This window comes from Ovis aries, chromosome 12 (genome assembly GCF_016772045.2).
Source record: "Ovis aries strain OAR_USU_Benz2616 breed Rambouillet chromosome 12, ARS-UI_Ramb_v3.0, whole genome shotgun sequence".
NCBI lineage: Eukaryota > Metazoa > Chordata > Mammalia > Artiodactyla > Bovidae > Ovis > Ovis aries.
This window is the reverse complement of record NC_056065.1, coordinates 57,343,615-57,364,082: the sequence shown is the minus strand read 5'-3', so window position 1 is coordinate 57,364,082 and position 20,468 is coordinate 57,343,615. Positions and strand designations below refer to the sequence as shown.

General features: G+C 40.9%; 1 protein-coding gene across 1 annotated transcript in view; it reads right to left on the bottom strand.

Annotated features, from left to right (window-relative positions):
- PAPPA2 (pappalysin 2) overlaps positions 1-20,468 on the bottom strand; it is a 356,164-nt gene that overhangs the window by 42,975 nt on the left and 292,721 nt on the right. Inside the window, exon 22 of the mRNA XM_060396631.1 lies at positions 8,572-8,643. Coding sequence (XP_060252614.1) covers positions 8,572-8,643 — 72 coding nt within the window. The remainder of the gene's footprint in view (positions 1-8,571; positions 8,644-20,468) is intronic.

Sequence of the window (20,468 nt, the reverse complement as noted above, 5' to 3'; positions counted from 1 at the left end):
AGGATTGACTGGTTTGATCTTCTTGCAGTCGAAGGAACTCTCAAGAGTGTTCTCCAATAGCACAGTTCAAAAGCGAAAAGTACCAGTTACCAGTTATCAGAATCACAGTTACCAGTGATTGCAGCCCTCCACTGTGAGTAGTAAACCCTGAGGGAATTTAGAAAGGAGAAGAATACCTGCCATCTTTGACTACACTAAAGCCTTTGACTGTGTGGATCACAACAAGCTGTGGAAAATTCTTCAAGAGATGGGAATACCAGACCGCCTTACCTGCCTCCTGAGAAATCTGTATGCAGGTCAAGAAGCAACAGTTAGAACCAGACATGGAGCAGTGGACTGGTTCCAAATAGGAAAAGGAGTATGTCAAGGCTGTGTATTGTCACCCTGATTATTTAACTTCTATGCAGAGTACATCATGAGAAACACTGGGCTGGATGAAGCACAAGCTGGAATCAAGATTGTCAGGAAAAATATCAATAACCTCAGATACGCAGATGACACTACCCTTATGGCAGAAAGTGAAGAAGAACTAAGAGCCTCTTGATGAAAGTGAAAGAGGAGAGTGAAAAAACTGGCTTAAAACTCAACATTCAAAAAACTAAAATCATGACATCCATTCCAATCACTTTATGGCAAAAAATGGGGAAACAATGGAATTAGTGACAGACTGTATTTTCTTGGGCTCCAAAATCACTGCAGATGGTGACTGCAGCTATGAAATCAAAAGATGCTTGCTCCTTGGAAGAAAAACTATGACAAACCTAGACAGCATATTAAAAAGCAGAGACATTACTTTGCCAGCAAAGGTCCAGTCAAAGCTATGGTTTGTCCAGTAGTCATGTATGGATGTGAGAGTTGGACAATAAATAAAGCTGAGCACCAAAGAATTGATGCTTTTGAACTGTGGTGTTGGAGAAGACTCTTGAGAGTCCCTTGGACTGCAAGGAGATCCAACTAGTCAATCCTGAAGGAAATCAGTTCTGAATGTTCATTGGAAGGATTGATGCTGAAGCTGAAACTTCAATACTTTGGCCACCTGATGCAAAGAGCTGACTCGTTGGAAAAGACCCTGATGCTGGGAGGGACTGAAGAGAGAAGGAGAGGAGATGGAGATGGCAGAGGATGAGATGACTGGATGGCATCACCGACTTGATGGACATGAGTTTGAGTAAGCTCTGGGAGTTGTTGATGGACGGGGAAGCCTGGCGTGCTGTAGTCCATGGGGTCACAAAGAGTCGGACAAGACTAAGAGAGAACACAGGACACTGGTCCCAGATCCACGGGTCCCAGATCTGAGGTGGATATCAAAGGAATGACTTCGGTGAGCCCAGACTCTTACATCTCCCCATATATAAAAAAGCTCTAAGTTCCTTGGCTTGGGATATCTGGTTCTCTTTAATGTACAAAAAAAAAAAAATTCAAAACCTTCTGACATTCAAGCTACCTGTCCTTTGTTGCAGAGCTTCTATATAACCTGGTTCCTCCCTTTGCTTCCTCAGAACAGTTCTATCAGGGTTATTTGAGATCTGCCTCCCAGGCTTGAAGTTCTAAAAGTTTCCACATAATAAAACATAACTCTGAACTTTTAGGTTGCATGTGTATTTTCGATTGATCACAATTAGAAATCTTAGTGGAGAAAGGCCTTATGAAAAGAGGAAAGGGATAGAGTTATTTATGGATAGAATCAGATTTTATTTGCTCACTGCTAATTCTTATAACAGTGTCAGACTTTATTTTGGGGGGCTCCAAAATCACTGCAGATGGTGATTGCAGCCATGAAATTAAAAGACACTCCTTGGAAGAAAAGTTATGACCAACCTAGACGGCATATTCAAAAGCAGGGACATTACTTTGCTAGCAAAGGTCTGTCTAGCCAAGGCTATGGTTTTCCCAGTGGTCATGTATGGATGTGAGAGTTGGACTGTGAAGAAAGCTGAGTGTCGAAGAATTGATGCTTTTGAACTGTGGTGTTGGAGAAGACTCTTGAGAGTCCCTTGGACTGCAAGGAGATCCAACCAGTCCATCCTAAAGGAGACCAGTCCTGGGTGTTCACTGGAAGGACTGATGCTAAAGCTGAAACTCCAATACTTTGGCCACCTGATGTGAAGAGTTGACTCATTGGAAAAGACTCTGATGCTGGGAGGGATTGGGGGCAGGAGGAGAAGGGGACGACAGAGGATGAGATGGCTGGATGGCATCACCGACTCAATGGACATGAGTTTGAGTGAACTCCGGGAGTTGGTGATGGACAGGGAGGCCTGGCGTGGTGCGATTCATGGGGTCACAAAGAGTCGGACAGGACTGAGCGACTGAACTGAACTGAATTTTTATAATCTCAGCATAATGATTAGAAAGCACCTGGACAGATGAAAGAACCTTTAGTATTTCCATAATGTTACTTTAACAGGCAAGTAATATTTCAATTGTCTGCAAACCTGGATTACAAATGAAGACTCAAAAGAGCAGTACAATAAGGAAAAGCGGAAAGTAAATCAGAAAACGGGTGTGGTTGGAAGAGATAAAGGGAAAGCCTATGCCACAAAAGAGTGAGAAAGTGGCCCACTCAGGAAGCTGGAGAAGACAAAAGGAGCAAAATGTAGAAAGCCCATCAGACGGTCACAGCATGGTTCTGCAGACTTAGACAAACACAAATTCTCATGAATGTTGCTAATCCAGAGGAGGTTTTATAATTTGCATGGTTGTGCTTTTAATGTTTCTTTCTTTTTTTTTGTTTTTGGAAAGCAGAGGGGGGAAAACACAATGGTTTTAGTTTTCAATATGAAAACCTAGTCCTAATTAACATTTGAAGTCCAATTTTCAGAGATTTCAGCTGGAGGATCTAAAGTCAAGCCCTGGACCCAAAGGGGACTCTGGACAAACCTAAAGCTATGCCCAGATCTCCAGCCTGGTGCAGAGATTGCACAAAACTGGCAGAGACATTCACAAATAAATCTCAAGGGGACTGGAGTTTGGCAGCCAGCGAGCCTGGAAGACAGTTCCAGTGTAAGCTAATTTTCATTTTTTCTCTGGATTTTAGCACGTCTAACACATATTTAGATTTAGATTTGTGTGAACCCACACAATTCCTATCAGAAGTGGAGTAGCTATACTCATTATTGGCTGCTAGGTCATTATTATTTCTACCCTAATTAACTCCTTTCCACTCAGATACTGAAGAACTTGGCAAGAATGTCAAAGAAAAGTAAGCTCATATGATTTGTCTTCTGAGAAGCAAGGGAGGGGTTGATTATTATGTCTGGTTTGTAAACAGCTAAAATGTGGCGAAGAGAAGTTTAATTGTTGGCTGTTATTTAAATAACAAAATATCAATGAAGAGGAAATAAAGAGAGGTTAAACAACTTTGCAATCACACAGTGCCTAGACTGATAAACTTTGGGTTGGAACACTTGGTTTTCTGAATACAGGTATCCTCAAAAAGACTCACTTTTCTCTTTTTAATAAGGAATTTATAAAGACATACTCAGTTGACTGTTTTTCTTTCTTTTTTTGTCAGAAAGATTAGTAGCAATTCCATGAGTTCACACTTCAAAGATCAAGTTTTGGGCATGTATTAAAAAAAAAAAATGTTGTGACTATCTAGTGATGAAAAAGGTATTACTAAAGCACAGTAATAGAGATAAACCATACAGATAGAAAGGATAAAAGTTCAAGAAAAAAATGGCTGAATGGGGGTTACTATGGGACCAAGTGAAGGCTTATATTTTTAAACCTTAGTCCAAAAGGACCACACATCAGATAGAAGCCCATAACAATCACTCATTTCTTGGGTATTTATCACATGCAGGCTAACCTGTGACCCTCTCCCACCCCCCTCTCTGATCATCTCATTCAGATCTGCAGGCAGGCATTCTGCACCCAAGTATAAAGCACATCTCCTTAAAGCGGCATTGCACATCTCCTTAAAGCTGCATTGCACATCTCCTTAAAGGGGCATTTTAGTCTGATTCTAGCTCCTCTCTACCCCTCTGGGCTTAAAGTTTGGGAAAGAAGAAAAGGTGCAATAAACACTTGATTTTCATGCCATTATTTCTACCCATGTATTATATATAGGCCCCCACATCCGAGAGGTACAGCAGGAAACTCAGACAGTGCCCATGAGTGATTCTGAAGCACATTGACACAGCTAACAGGGCTATCATCTGGAATACGAATGACAAAAGAAAGGGAGAGAGAAGGCGAAGACAACACAGAAGAAAGACTCTAAGGAATGGTGGAGCAGATGGAATGAATTAGTGATGGAAGCATTGTTGATATCAGCTACCAAATGTGTAAAAACAATACAACTGCCCACCTACATTTAAGTAAATGCAGCCAGTGAATAAGAAATGAAGGCTAACCAAGAAGGCCACAAATCTGAACTGGAGTTCTTTAAGAGAAAGGCTCATGGGTATAATCAAGATCAAAATGTATACAGAAGGGAAAGGTCCCCAGTAACAAGGGAGATTTGCAGTTATTTCTGAAAAATCAGCATGATCTACATTCTTCTGGGGCCACTTTGAAGGCCCCAAATGACACCTGGCCCGGGGTCCATCTTCATTGTTTACTGAACCTGGTATCTGACCAACAAGTTTAAAAGATAAATTGTATCCATCTAATTGTAAAGCTGAGGAAACAATTCAGAAAAGTTAATGGACTTGTCCAAGAAGCATGTACTAAGGGATGAAACTGAAGTTGAAGCTTGCCTCCAGACCCCTGACAGCCTCCTTCGGCTCCTCCCGGCTGCCCTCGTTGCAAGGCTTTCTGATTCTAAGCATCACAGGGTTGTATTCTCTCCTTCTCCTTCTACTCCTTCCCTACCTTTCTCTCCACTATGCTGCTTTTCCGAAAACTGATACTATCGTTCTCAATTTGAGACTCTCAAAGTCAAATTCTATCTTCAACTCTCTCTGCTTGCCTGTAAAGGGGAAGAAGCAGGAGTCACTGAAGAATTAGGCCTGTACTTTTCAAGGGAATAACACACATCCATCACTAGGAGCTCACAGATTGTTGGAAGGATGGACCTGTCATATAATCTTGAAATAATGTGATGAGTGAGATGACAGTCATTTACAAGAGTATGTATAAGAATTTACAGGAGAAACAGTAGCATGACCAGAGAAACTTACTTCAAATATCCCCAAAACTCTTTAAAAGTTTTCTACAGTTTATTGGAAGCCTCTAGAACATCAATTAACCATGACCATCTTCAGTATATAATAATACTCATAAGACTATGGGTGTGTGAACTGTTTCTTGAGTCTTAATATTTATATATTGTTTCAATAAGATCCCATCCTTACACGTTGATGTATATTGTTCCTTAGCCAATACTGCAACAAATATGTTACATTACGTTACGTGCAACTTAACAGCACCTTAAAATCAGTTATTTCACTTGATTCTCACAGAAGTTTTTGGAGACAAAGCCAGCCAGATACTGTATGCAGTTAACAAAGGTAGACTCAGAATTTGAACCTAATTCTGACATCATTCTGCTTTTCTGTCCTCCTGGATGGCTCCCTTTTTGTCCAAAAAGAAAGAGCACAACTCTACAAGAACTAGCAAAAGGTTGAAGAGAGACTATTAGAAATTGTAAGCCAAAACGGGTGCTGCTGGGAAGCACAATGAACTTGCAAGAGATACATGCTCAAAGAAAAAGTAGAGCCAAAATCTAGGTCAATGGGCACTCAATGTTAATTATCCTATAGGAAGTAAGTTAGTTATTTCTATCCAAAAGGAGGCTGGAAGTGTGGCCTTTATTTCCTTTGCATTCCCTAGACAACAAGATGTTCTTAATTTAAGTGGAACCTAGGACTGTACATTTTGTTAGAATTCATAAATATGACTTTTGGGAAGGAAAGAAGAAAAGGAAGGAAGGGAGGGAGGGAGGGAGGGAAGCAGCAAAGGAAAAAAAAGACAGAAGATAACACTTATATGATCTGACAGTATTATGTGTTCATGGATGCAGTGACCACTCACTTCAATTATCAGCCCACAAAATGAGGAAAACCCTCCCTGCTACAATAGGTCAAGAAGGTCCTCTGGAAAAGGGATAGGCTACCCACTCCAGTATTCTTGGGCCTCCCTGGTGGCTCAGATGGTAAAGAATCTGCTTGGAATGTGGGAGACATGGGTTCAATTCCTGGATTGGGAAGATCCCCTGGAGGAGAGCATGGCAACCCACTCCAGTATTCTTGCCTGGACAATTCCCATGGACAAAGAAGCTTGGAGGTTTACAGTCCATGGGGTTGCAAAGAGTCGGACATGACTGAATGGCTAAGCATAGTACATATATATATATACACATAATTATAATTTATTTACATTATTGTACAGCAAAAACCAAGACAACATTGACAAGCAGTTTTCTTCCAATTAAAAAATAAATTAGAAAGTAATTAAAAAAATAAAGAATAAAAAGCACAGATTGATGGGCCCCACCCCCAGAGCGTCTGATTCAATAAGTCTGGGATGGGGCCTGAGAATAGATATTTTTAACAGGTTCCTGCTGCTGCTGCTGCGGCTAAGTCACTTCAGTCGTGTCTGACTCTGTGCGACCCCATAGACAGCAGCCCACTAGGCTCCCCCGTCCCTGGGATTCTCCAGGCAAGAACACTGGAGTGGGTTGCCATTGCCTTCTCCAATGCAAGAAAGCGAAAAGTGAAAGTGAAGGTTCCTAGATGATACCAATTGTGCTGGTCCACGGGTCACACTTTGAGAACCCCTGGCGTGGGGGTACCAACAGGTGTGTGATGGTCAATCCTCAGCTGTGCATGATAGCAGTTGGGTGGTGGGGGGTCATAAGAGGGAACACAGTTTTGTTCCTCATCTCATCAGCAAAGGAGCTGAGAGCAGCCTGGGATGCTCTGGATACCAGAGCATGTGCTGGGTTCAGTGTGGAGGGAGGACAAATGGGGAAAGCTCTGTGTTGTAACCTTCTGGGAAACACCGAAGCCAGCTCCAGGGTCTGCTGTCTACCCTCCCTCTTGCGATCATGCGTGGAAGCACCAGAAGGGAATTCTCAGGATACCTTTGATCTCGTCCCAGTTCTCGAGTCTTCTGTCTGTTTATCTCCCTCCTTCCCTGGCCCCTTCTTCCCCCTTCTTACCCCCTGCTTGGGGGATGAGTCACTCCCCCTCCTCCCCACCCCACTGCCATCTGTTTTTCTAATGATGGCAGGAGATGAGCTGTTTTGCTGGCCGACACCGTGACAAAGCACACTCCGAGCTAGCGTTTCTCCTGATGCACTCTCCCGACGCGAGTTTACTGGCATCATTTCTCCACCCAGTGTTCTCTTTGTCTCAAACCCCACCCTTTTCCCCTCTTTGGCCTCACATAGATCCCAGTTTCCCAGAATTAGATCCAGAGAAACAGAGATACAGAAGCATGGAGAGTTGGGTGTGTGTGACGGGAGGGTGCTGAAGTCAAGGGCAGTTAAACAGCTCCCTCTGGCGCTCGAGGTGCAGCCAGAATTAGCGCGCATTGCTGCTAAGTGGCTGAATTACTTCCAGTGAGAGGTCTGGATAACAAAGGCTGTTGTGACTGAGACTAGAGTACTTGTATTTGTTACTGGCTATTCCCTGGGTGAGAGGACGTGTGTGTGTGTGTGTGTGTGTGTGTGTGTGTGTGTGTGTGTGTGTGTGTGTGTGTGTGTGTGTGTGTGTGTGTGTGTGTGTGTATCCATGTCAGGATTCCTTTGTCATGGTCCGTAAGCAAGGCTCTGCCTCATTCTTGACTCTTCCTCGTAATAACTTCTCTTAATCTGGTGAAGGAATTTACAAACCCCTAACTTCCCCACTGGTAGGGGGATGCCCTGTATGAAGAAGTAAACAGGATTTCTTGAGTGGGTAAAAATCTAGTTTGGGTTAATCACCAGTGGACTACAGGTCCTCCTCAGAGGTTGCAAACGGATGCCTGCGTGACCCCGGCAGCTGATGTCAATGAGAAGCCCAGGAGATGGGAAGCTATGGGGACTGCTAAGGACAGTGCTGAACTGGAGGGCAGCAGCCCTTCTGGCATTCTAGCTGCCACTCAGATCCAGTTAACTGTTGCCATAGTTGCCAGATATTCTTGTTTTTCAAGAGAAAAATCTTTGCACAGATTTTATATTTATTTTTATTTGGTGTATGTAAAATGTTACCTATACATTTATAAATTTTATGTGGAAATCCCAATTTTTAAGCATTAGCAACCAAAACAAAATTGTTTTTAAGACACTGCCCTGGCCAAACCCCTGTCTGTGGGCCATTGAGCTGCAAAACTCTGATCTAAGCTCCAGTGAGGCCCAGTTAGAGAATCCCCAAACCATAAATCATTCTGACTTGCTTTTAACTTTATTTTTTATTAAGTCATTTAAAATGGAACCCTGGCGATTTTGCTTAAAAAAAAAAAGGCAAAATCGGAAATCCTAATATCTGTAACTTGGGGATTATGGAGCTACGTGTAAGAGACTGAGCAGAGGGCATCGGAGCAGAGAAAGGGCAAGATACTGAACCAGAAGGACTCAAATCTCTGTGAGTTGAGCAGAGCAGAGAGCGCTGGTCTGGGTTTGAGGGAGGGGGAGTACCTTACCTCGCAGGACTGGATGCAGTGGATCAGGAGGGGGTCTGGGTGCCACTGACGCCGTCCAGTACACATGACACTCTGAAAGGGAAGAGGGAAAGAACAGAAAACCAAAGCTGAGACACCTGGTCAGTGAGAGGAGGGGCAAATTCTGAACTTACTCCTTCAGCCCAACCCCTCTCAGAGGAATGAGCCCCAGTTGGGCTGTATGAAGAGGTCAAAGGCAGCTGTCCAGTCCTTCCCTTGAAACTGCTAATGCAACTGGATGGAGCCAAGGTAGAAACTCTTAGCAAAGGGAAGTTTTCATCCTCTTCATTGTCTTCACCCTCCCAGAGCTATTAAAATTTCCAGAGTGGTGTCGGTGTGGTTAAAAAAAGCATCCTCATGTTGAGGTTTGATAGAAAACAAAAAAATTCTGTAAAGCAATTATCTTTCAATTAAAAAACACATAAAAAATTTAAAAAAGCATCCTTAATACTAAAATGACTTTATTTTGGCTCTAGGCACAATATTGGTCCCACTTGTTTTGAAATTTTAATGTTGCAAGAAATTGTGAGATAGCTGTGTTGATCAGGAGGCACCAGTGGAGTTTTAAAGGCTGAGAAATAGAGCTTCATAAGAAGAGCCTTGAACTAAAAGTGGATTTCAGAAATCCTAGATCTCTAGATGTGAGTGCCCAAGACAGTAGAGGCCAAACAGCACTCGGCAACTCTTTAGCACCATTTATCCCCTCCTTGTGAGAAATGAAAGAGGGTCTGTATACTGGACATAGAGGTTTAATGTGACACCACCAGCATGGGCACACTTTGGGAGATAGTGAAGGACAGGAATCCTGGCGTGCTGCAGTCCATGGGGTCACAGAGTCAAACATGACTTAGTGACTGAACAACAACAACAACCCAACACTGGGACTCAAAATGGCACCAGCATTAACTGGTGAGAGTGTAAAAATGTGTTCCTGTGTTCCTGTTAAAACACTGGTGACTCCCTCTAAATCCCAATGGACATTTGCTAATGTGACTTTAAACAGTCATCTGCTCTTTGTGAATAGTAACAACTCATCTTCATGGAGGTTTTTTTTCTTCTAATTTTCGCATTTTACACTTTCAAAAGATACGCTTCAGGAAAAGAAGTCCCATGAGAAGTTTCAAAGAGAAAAAGAGATTCTCTCTATAACCGGCTACGGATCCAACCATTTGCAGACCTTTGTGTGCACATTTTAAATTCAGTACAACAGAAATTCAGGGAAACCATACAAAAAAAATGCACTGTGAGACATGAGTTTTACATTAAATAGTACCTTTAGTAATTGAAAATTATACATTCTAGAATGCTAAGACTGTATAGCAATCAGATTGAAGACATTTTCATATATTAACCTGCAGGTATATGAATATACACCTCACAGTCAGTTATGAAAATGGGAATCTGCAGTATTTTTCTGGAGTTATGTTACTATAAACTAAAAGTCCTCCTTCACAGTTTCCCAAGAGAGGAAATAAATACTATAAATCTTAAAAAACCTTGATATTCAAAACTCTATACTGTAATAATATAGAAGATGACTTTGCTTATCATTGTGCTAAAAAAAAGAAGGATTATCAAATGTATACAGTCATAACTTGATATCCACAGGGGATTGGTTCCAGGACCTTCACAGATACCAAAATCCGAGGATGTGCAAGTCCCTTATATAAAATGACATACTATTTGCATATAACATCCTATGTATATTTTAAATCATCTCTGGATTACTTATAATACCTAAAACAATGTCGATTCTATGGAAATAGTTGCCTAAAAGCAGCAAATTCAAGTTTTTTTTTTGAACTTTTTGAATTTTTCCCCAATGTTTTATCATCAGATAATGGTAATGGCAAAACAAAATAATTTCAACAGCAAATACATGGCAACTCTATTCCTTCTTGTTCATTGAATTCACTAAGGATCCCCAGGTCACACCTTAGTCAGTCAGTCATTCATATCAAACGTTATCAGTAGCTAGGGTCCAGATTCCCCAGGGAACACAAGAGATCTGAAAATTCATCGGTCCCCTCGCTGCTTCAGAGAGCTCAGAGTCTATGGAGGAGGAAGCAGCTGGAAGTCCATCAATTTCTCTAAACGAAGGGAAACTCAGCCTTAGCATCCTCGCATGATGGCTATAGCTAGAACTTGCCAGAAGCCTCGGACTGGATCAGTTTCTCTTATGCCCTTCATACCTTCTGTTCCATCCATCACCTTCATAAAGGCTGGAGCACTGATCTTCTAAACTGAAAAATTCTAAACATATTTTGCAAAGGAAAAAAAAAAAAAGGAAGGAAAAGAGTTCTGTCTTTACTTTTAATTCTTTTTCCCCAGTGCTCTTTTCTCTTATTACTTCCAATTTATTTTTTACCTCTTTTTTTTTTTTTTTTTTTTGGCTGTGCCATGTGGCTTGTGGGATCTCAGTTCCCTGACCAGGGATTGAACCCAGGCTATGACATTGAAAGCCTGGAATCCTAACCATGGAACTCCCCTACATCTTAGTATCTTTACATAACTTAATTTTATTACTATGTGATACATGTTCACTGTATAAAATATACAGGGCATTAAAGGATACACATCTCCCTCCTATATCTGTTCCTCAACTACCCAATTTCTTCCATCCTATTTTTCGTTCTTTTTTATATCATTACAGAGATAGTCTATGAATATACATATGTATATTAAATTATTTCCTCACACAGATTATAAAATACTACAATTTTATTTAGTGCTTTATTTTATTATTGTCTGATTGCCTTACTTGATTTCACTTTATAATGTTTCTTGGTGTTCTGTTCATTTTATGGTATATGGGATCCTGCATTCTATTGATTGCATATTATTCCATTTCATGGATGTACCCTAGTTTAATCACACTCATATTAATGGATACTTAAGTTATTTTCAGTCTTTTGCTCTAACAAACAAGGCTTATGTATAAATCATTTCATACATGTGCAACCACATCTGTAGAATAAACTCATGGTAGTGGAATTGACAATAACCATTTCAATGATTTTTTAAATATTTAATGATGTAAAATATTCTATGATTCAGTCTTAAAACTGAATCTCTTTTAACACTGAACCTTCTTAAGACTGGCAACCTCTTTAACCTCTGTAAAAACTGCAAAGTTTCTGGTACTTGTGTCTCATGCTTTGTAGACTGCAAAGCCTTGTGAATAGAGACTGTATCCAACTCATAATCTTATCTCAGTGACTTAGAGAGAGACAATGTTTATTAAGCATTTGTCAACCACTAAATAGGATGCTGTATTTTTAGGATTTGTTTTTATCTTCTGGCCTATGAAAAGCATTCACTTCATAAGAAAAGATCTGCATACAGAATTAATTTAATAACTACTTACTAATTAAAACTGGCAGAAAATTTGAAATGTTTTCCAGGTCCTATATTTTTATGTGCACATTTGTGGTGGTGAGCTGGAAGACGGATGTGAAACAGGAGGGAAATTAGGGAGAAGCTGGCAGAGAAGGGCCAGCTCCTGGTGAGGTATATTAAATTAACTAAACAAGAAGGTCATTATGCTAAGATGGCTCTAAATGCCATGGTGGGCTATGGAATCAAACCGGAATCTCAGCCCATCAGTGCCTCAAGGTTATGAAACTGAAAACAAAGGACAATCAATTAGGCTTTAAGCAATAACCAGTCAATGATTTCCTTACTTTCTTTGCCTATTTTCTATAATCAAATCTCTCCCCAACACCTCCTGGTGGAGTACTCCTAACCAGTTTCAGTCTGGCATTGTCTAATTCAAATTGAGATTTGTTCCTATAAACTCTTAAAACCTTTCATAATATGTCTCAATTTATCTTTTAACAGTTCAATATGATTTTCTTACTTCCTGGAATATTTTTTGACAAATTATAATCCTATATATTGTATTTGAAAAGTTATGGAGAATAATTGAAAAAATAACCTTATGCCCTCTGCCCAGCTTTATCAAATTATAGCATTTCACGGTATGTGCTTCTGGAGTTTAAGTCATTAGAGGTTCAGTTAAAGTCCCCTATATGTGTCCCTCTAACATCATTTTCCTTCCTTTCTCCCTTCTGGTAACAACTATTCTGACATTTTAAATGATTATTTCTACACATTAGTATATGATTATATAGCTGTTACACTATTAGCAAGCCACTTCTCAGATGAGTCAATTGTGAACAATTGAGCGCCAAGGATTTGTTTTGAACTTTTCAAAAGGAAAAGATTCATGAGAAAACCAGTTTAAAGATTTTCTTTTGATTGAGCTACTTTAATTTTTTAAAAAATCAAGGGAAAAGAAGAGAAGAGAGGAAGGAAGAACAAAGGGAGAGCAGATGGGAGAGAAGAAAAGGGGGAAGAGAGAGGGAGAAGGAGGGGGAGAGAGAAGGAGGGAGAGAGAGAGGAAGGGGAGGGAGGCAGGAGGGGAAGGGAAACTGGTTAGGGTTATTCAGAAGGTCATAGGGCTGTATGAAGGCTGTTGCGTGTTTAAATTTGTTGCTGAAAGTCACAAGACTGATGGTTAGCCAACATTAAGGTCTAACAAAAAATTGCTCAATTGTTTTTTTATCAGGAATAGTTACTTAACAGAATGGGCAACTAATCACATCAGGCCACAAAGTTCTGCTCCTGCCCAGGTTTGTGATGATTTCCTTATCATCAATACTACATATGTATGCAGCCCTAAATAAAATGCAGTGTTATTCTGAATATCTGTTTGGATCATAGCACATTACTCTGCAATAGGCTTTTGGTTCCTCTTCCCTCATCTTCCAAGACCCCCTTGTCTGTTCTTCTCCAGAGAAGAGGAAATTGATGCTTGAGACTTACTCAAGCAGAGAGGGAACAATTCCATGCTTAAAACAGATGAACAAAGATCTTTGCATGACTCACATCTGAAGGATTTGTTCTCTCATGGTGTGTGGCAAGCGTCACTAGGGCTGTTACTCATAACTGCACCTCTCAAGAGGACACTCGAGGTGGAGGGAGGGCAAGGATTAGGAGACAAGGGGACACCAGGAGGGTGATACCAAATAGTAGGGAGCTATGCCACTGAAGGGTTCTGTCTTTTTTTCTTCCAGCTTTTTTCTTTCTCTTAAAACAGTTTGGTTTTATTTAAGATGTTATTAATCCTTCTGGGACCAACTTGGGAAAACAAAGTCAGAAATTATAAGATTTGTTTTGACTGAGCAATTCTCTTGATGAGCTGAGAAGTTGAGAGAGGAATTCCACAGTGTTGAGAATTTTTGCAAACCTAATGAGTGTAGCCCCAGGAAAATGTCATTAACTTGGACTTCCTAATTATGATATACTAAATTATGATACATTAAATAATCCCTAATTATGATATACTGGAAAAAAGTATTATCCAATCTGAGAGAACTGAATTTATGATACAAACCAATAGTGAAAATGAGCTGTTGTGATGGATTATTTTGTATTTCAGAAAGAAACATTTTTTTTAAAAATTCATTTACATGCAAACAATTGCCATACTATGTGTTTTTCAAAAAAATCTCTCCATGAAATCTGGTTCTCAAAAGACCACTTCTTTATAAGGTAAGTCAAAATGCCAATTTTCCTATTTTAGAAAGGAAAGTCACAAGATGTAATAAAACATTCCCTAGACACAGTGATTAAGGACAATAATAAAAAATTAATCTTATTATTTTTTTGTCACTCAGTGAAAGTTGGTCAGTTGTGTTTGACTCTTCGAGACCCCATGGACTATACAGTCCACGGAATTCTCCAGGCCAGAATACTGGAGTGGGTAGCCTTTCCCTTCTCCAGGGGATCTACTCAACTCAGGGATTGAACCCAGGTCTCCTGCATTGCAGGCAGATTCTTTACCAGCTGAGCTACAAGGGAAGCCCAAGAAGACTGGAGTGGGTATCTTTTTGGAAAAACCCAAAGGTTTGCCATGAGAAATGGCTCTGGAGGGGTGGGAGCCATTCTTTTTCCAGCTCTTTGTTTCACACAGCAACTGCCTTCTGAGCAGCAAGTGAAATGAATCTTGCATTGGGGAGGAGGTCTAGAGATGAAGGTGGGGCTTCTCAGGCGGCATGAGTGGTAGAGAACCCGCCCGCCAATGCAGGAGAGGTGAGAGACACTGGGTCAGGAAGATCCCCTGGAGGAGGACGTGGTAACCCACTCCGGTATTCTCGCCTGGAGAATCCCGTGGACAGGGGAACCTGGTGGGCTACTGGTCTATAGGGTCGCAAAGAATCCAAGGCGACTGAAACAACTTGGCACGCACGCATGGGGATGAAGGTAAGACATCACTCTTATCTCTAAGACTCTTACAGTTTGGTCTTACAGTTTAGAGTGACAGAAAAGAGGAAGAAGGGGAAAGGAAGAAGATGGAAAGCAGGCATGAGAAAAGCACAAAGTGCTCTCAGTGGAAGTCCACGTGGCGCTCTTCCCATTACCCTCAGCTCAAGCCCCCTAGATATGAGCCGCGACACTGACTGCACACTTGGCTGCTCCTGTCTGGCCTAGCTGCCGGATTCCACTGCTCAGTCACTTTGACTGGCAGGAATTTATTTGACAACCAAGAAGCCTTTTTGTTTGATGTCCTCTCTTTCTGCAATGATGGCTGATGCCATCATTATAGAAAAGTCTATGTCCACAGACATAGTAGGTGAAGGAGGAAAGACGTTATTACAACAGCAAAGGCTCAGACAGCCCATTTGGGAATTTCAAATCCTTATTTCACGTTTTCTAAGCCAGAATGCTCTTGAAACATTTAGACATAACATAATAGTACATGTTCATCCTTACTCTCTTCTTAAACTCATAACCAAGCCATTAGACATTGCTTCTTTAGTCAGAGGTATTCCAATAGGAAGCACTGAATCACCATTGTCTTCCCAGCCTCATTTGTAAAAGGCACAGAAAAAAAAAAAAAAGGCCTAACACATCAGTCTGTACATACACACACACACTAACAAGCAAAGGATAGAACTTGTAAAATATTTCTCTTTCTTATAGATAGCTGCTGATATCTTTTCATAGATGTAGGAAATTTCCAAAGGTGAGATTTGTACTAAGTGAACACAAATTCCATTTTTACATAATTTTAAACTATGTGCAAGAAACTGAAAAACATTGCAAAAGTGTTATTTTGAAGTTTTATAGCAACCCTTTGAGAGGGTAACAGGCAGGAAGGTCAGAGGTCCCCAAGTGGCAGAAGGAAATGAACTGCAAGTGGCAGAAGATTTTGTTTTTGTTTTTCCTTCTCTACACAAAATTAAAAGAGTCTTCTTTTAATTCTGTGTTGATGATACCTGGTTCTGCCTAGGGCTAACCAATGCGTTTTTCTTATGGAAATATTTTGCTTAAGCTATGTTAGTGAAACTATGTATTTGCTTGGGAATCTGCCCTTTCTTCAAAATGGTTCTGCTTAAAGCTAGCTTTTTTTTCTTTTCTCAAACCTTGGGTTGATAATGGCTCAATAAACCAGTATTCATGTCAATCTTATTGTGGGGGGGGAGGGGTGCGGATGACACACCTTGTGCCATCCTATCTCAAAAATGCATATGATAGGAGAGGGGCCTGGTGAAACTCCCTCAGCCTTGAGGTGTCTCTTATCTGATTAGCAGCACCAACAGACATAAAACACCTTGCTAAAACTAGCAAGGGGGCACTCTTTCTGTCCCCTTATGATGTCTATGTCAGAAGCTTTCCCTATCTTTATTACACTTTAATAAAACTTTGCTACACAAAAAGCTCCAAGTAGTCAAACCTGGTCTCTGACCCCGGATCGAAATCCTCTCCTCCAGAGTCACTGCTGCTGCTGCTGCTAAGTTGCTTCAGTCATGTCCGACTCTGTGCGACCCCATAGACGGCAGCCCACCAGGCTCCCCCGTCCCTGGGATTCTCCAGGCAAGAACACTGGAGTGGGTTGCCATTTCCTTCTCCAATGCATGAAAGTGAAAAGTGAAAGTGAAGTCACTCAGTCGTGTCCGACTCTGCGACCCCATGGACTGCAGCCCACCAGGCTCCTCCACCCGTGGGATTTTCCAGGCGAGAGTGCTGGAGTGGGGTGCCATTGCCATTGCCATTGCTCTCAGCAGTAACCTTTCACCTTCAAGACAGGATACCATCCCCATTCTTGCCGCTGAGCAGGAAGAGGCTCCAAGGGGTAAGTCAAATAGTATCTGAACCCAGGAGAGCCTCACTCTTCCTTTTATGACAGCTGCCACTTGGAGTTGTTTTTCGTCAAAATCCCTTACTACCCAAGTTCTTGGAAATTCTTCCTTTAATGAAAAGTATATTATTCTAGGACTCAGGTATCATTTTCAGGAGTAAAATCCAGCAGAATCCCCAGAGACAGGTAAACAAATTTTATAGCTACCTGAAAAGTTTACTTGATTGTTCTTTAAAAACAAACTCACAATAAGGAAAAGCAGTACTATAGGGAAATACCTCTCAATTATTTTATTAGACTTCACAGGGAGGGAAGGAAAGTGTGGGAACGAGGAGGCTCTCACGGTTGTGACAAGGGACTTCTTTTTTATTTGATGGGGAAAGTAACCCAAATGTACACCAGACTACAGAAAACATGGTGATTCAGGGGAAATCACTGAACTTGAAGTCAGAAAAGTTGGTTGCACTGCTCTCTCCAATTCTTAAAAGCTGTGCAAACTTGGACAGATAATCCGACAATATCTAATTTGTCTGTGAAATAAGGATAATAAAATCTTTTCCCCCTAGTTTATTGGTTTATGAGACGATTCAAATGAAATTATAAATATCTAAAATATATATTTTATATATACAACTTTGCAGGCAATAAAGTGTTATCCAAATGTAAGACATCATTTTTATTACAAAGAATGAAATCATTGGAAGCAGACTAGAGAAAATAATGCAATTTAATCCACTGCTCTGTTGTCTTGCCAGATACCAGGTATTTGAAGTATGGGAGATAGCAGGGGTTTACATGTAATAGGAGATCATCATTTACTAAACAAATGAGCCAGGCTCCAAATAGGTATGCTTTTACTTAAAACATTTATGTTGCCAGTATTTTATTTTATAATAGCAGTGTTTTGCAAAGTTTTACACGGGAATTACTTGGGGTGCCTGTTAAAAAATACATACCCCAAGGCATTGTGAGCCTCTCTGAAGAGGGGAAGACAGTTCTGCTCCCTTTACAAACTGCCCAAGTGATTCTAAAGGACACCAAAACTTAAGATTGAGCATAATGTGGAACATCCTTCAAGATAAATCGATACTTGAGGAAGATTTTCATTTAATACACCTGCTTTGGTGTAATAGGCACTTCTTTGTGAGTGTTAGGTAGGTAGAATAGGGAAAAGGAGTCCAAGATGGCGGCGGCTAAAAGACAAGGAAGGGAAAAGCCCGTGAAAATAGAACAAAAGAAGATTCGAGGACTGGAGTGAGGACCTCAGATGAAAAAAACAACACTCCGGGATGGCCCAATTTACACAGGACAGGCCCAGGGAGAGAAAAAACATATAAAAAGAGGAGCCAAAGCTAACTCTCTCTCCCCGCAACCCCTGCGCTGGGGTACTCTTCTCTTCGCGTCTTTGGATCGATGTGCCCTCACGCCTCAGAGATGGATTTTCCTGCTATCTTCTAAATAAAATAGAGCTGTAACACTGAGCTGTAACACTGATTTGTCTAAGAGCTATCACACGGTCCTTTCGAGACCTGAGAACTATAACACGGTCTATCCAAGACCTGGGAGCTGTGACACGCCCAGGGGGCTTTAATGTCCGTCACTCCAAAACTTTGTTGTGACGAGACCAAGAACCCAGGAACATACACTTGTGTGACGTGAGGACAGGCTTGCATCTCCCACCCCTCAAGAGCCATTGAATGCCACAAAATGGCAGACACCATCGGTCATCTGTGGTTAGTGCATAATCTCATTTCTGAGGATCTGGGAACACAAGCGTAATAATCTCATCATTGTCTCCTGTGCTTCCATTGACTTTTTCTTGTTTTTCTGTTTCAATTCCCTAAAGGTGAAGCATCCCATGTAAGCTTCATTTGTAAGCAATCCTTGTTAGTTTCATTATATCTATAAAAGAGCTGAGAGAGTACAGGTAACAGCATGGTGGTTAGCGACTGTATGATAATGAATATTAACATTGGATTAACCCTTGGCTTCCTTTTGGCATAAAAAATACTGATTTGGGGATTCAGGAAATGTCAGTTATGCTTTCAACCTTTGAACTTCTGACTTTTGGGTTTTTTTTAGGAACAACTTACTCTTTCAAGGTAAGAATGAAGTTCATTTGGTGAGTTACTTCAATTCTTCCACTATAGTGTTGGAAGCAGCTAATTTAATTATTTCACTTTATTTTCACACAGAAATATAACACAAGTCTCAAGGGTGCCACTAAAGTAATGGTGCTGCCTACCATACTGCACACTGTGACCCACCACTACATTATTTATTTGCGTCTCCAAATTATAAAAAGCATGGTGTGTCATTACAGATGAGAAGAGGCAGGCAGAAGTGAGGGGAAGCAGCTTGTCTCCAGTAGGAATGACAACCAACCAAGAAAGATTATTATGCATCAATCACAAAATTAAATTCTAGTCATATGCTTCTCATCTCATACTCATACTAACCTTTTGAGTTAAGTATTATACCTATTTTACACATAAGGAAATGGAGTCACAGAACAGTTAAGCTGCCTAAAATTATGTAGCTCGTGAAGAGCAGAGATTATGAATAAAAACTGAACTTTTCTTTTAAACACAATTTTTTTATCCCAAGATCTACAGTGTGCCTTAGATGTTATCATCCTCAAAATTGTGCTTGGATAACCTATTTTCCAAAACCAGGAATTTACTTACTAGACCATAGTCATGACAAATGCAGTGATACAAATGATAACGTTTGATGTTTGGCTTAAGAAGAAAATAAATTCTGCATTTTCTCTCTGGGGTTTGCAACTTGCAATTGACAAGGATATAATTATATATAACTGTAGGAAGCTGCAGCAACATACCCAGTTTGAGGAGAAAATATATATTTACTTCCAAAGTAGAAAATGATGCCATAGCAATTTCTTTGCTTACTCAACCAACATTTATAAGACACCTACAATTTGCCCAGTGCTGAAAAAGGAAGTAGGAATATAAACATGAACAAAATGCTTTGGAATAGAGGTAAATAAATAATAGTGACTCCCCTGAAGGACAGTGGAGAAAGGAAAGGTTTTAATAAAACAGAAGATACTGTTTTCCAGTTGGGAAATAGTCAAGTCTCTGCTGTCTTCATGAAGAAAAGTGAACTGCTCTTTCTGAAGTCCCATTCAGAAAGTGGAAGTGGAAGAACCCCGATCACACGGAGGCCTGCACTCTGGTCTCACAAACCCTGAATCCACCGACTATGCTCATCAAATACCTTGTTGGGCAGATGCTACCGTAAGTGTAGAAGGGTTCCTGAAGCAGTTCATCTCTCAGGTGGAGAAAATGGATTGTAAAAGTTCCAAGCCTTTCCCCCTTCAGCTGTTTATAGAGAAAGAGAAGTCTATCACAGAAGTTGAGTTAGAGGGACTGGCTGGGGCTACCCTGTCTGGCACCCCAGGAACACGAGGCAGAAGTCCTTTCTTCAGGTATTCTAATTCCAGCTAAACCTTCACAACAGATTGTGGGAAATGGTACAGAAAGTCCGGAAAGGCCAGGGGATGGGAGAACCAGGCAAGGTGTTTTTCTGGCTTTCTCCTTTCCACTTCCAACTGGACTTCCCAGCGTCCCTCCCACTGGTGCAGTTTTCTCTTTGGGTTCAACATCCTCAGAGGAGTTCACCAGGCACTACAGGGTCTTGTCCACCTGCCTCTGTCCTATCCCATCTCCCTAGCTCCCATCTCTCCTCTCCCTCACCACAGCACATAGAA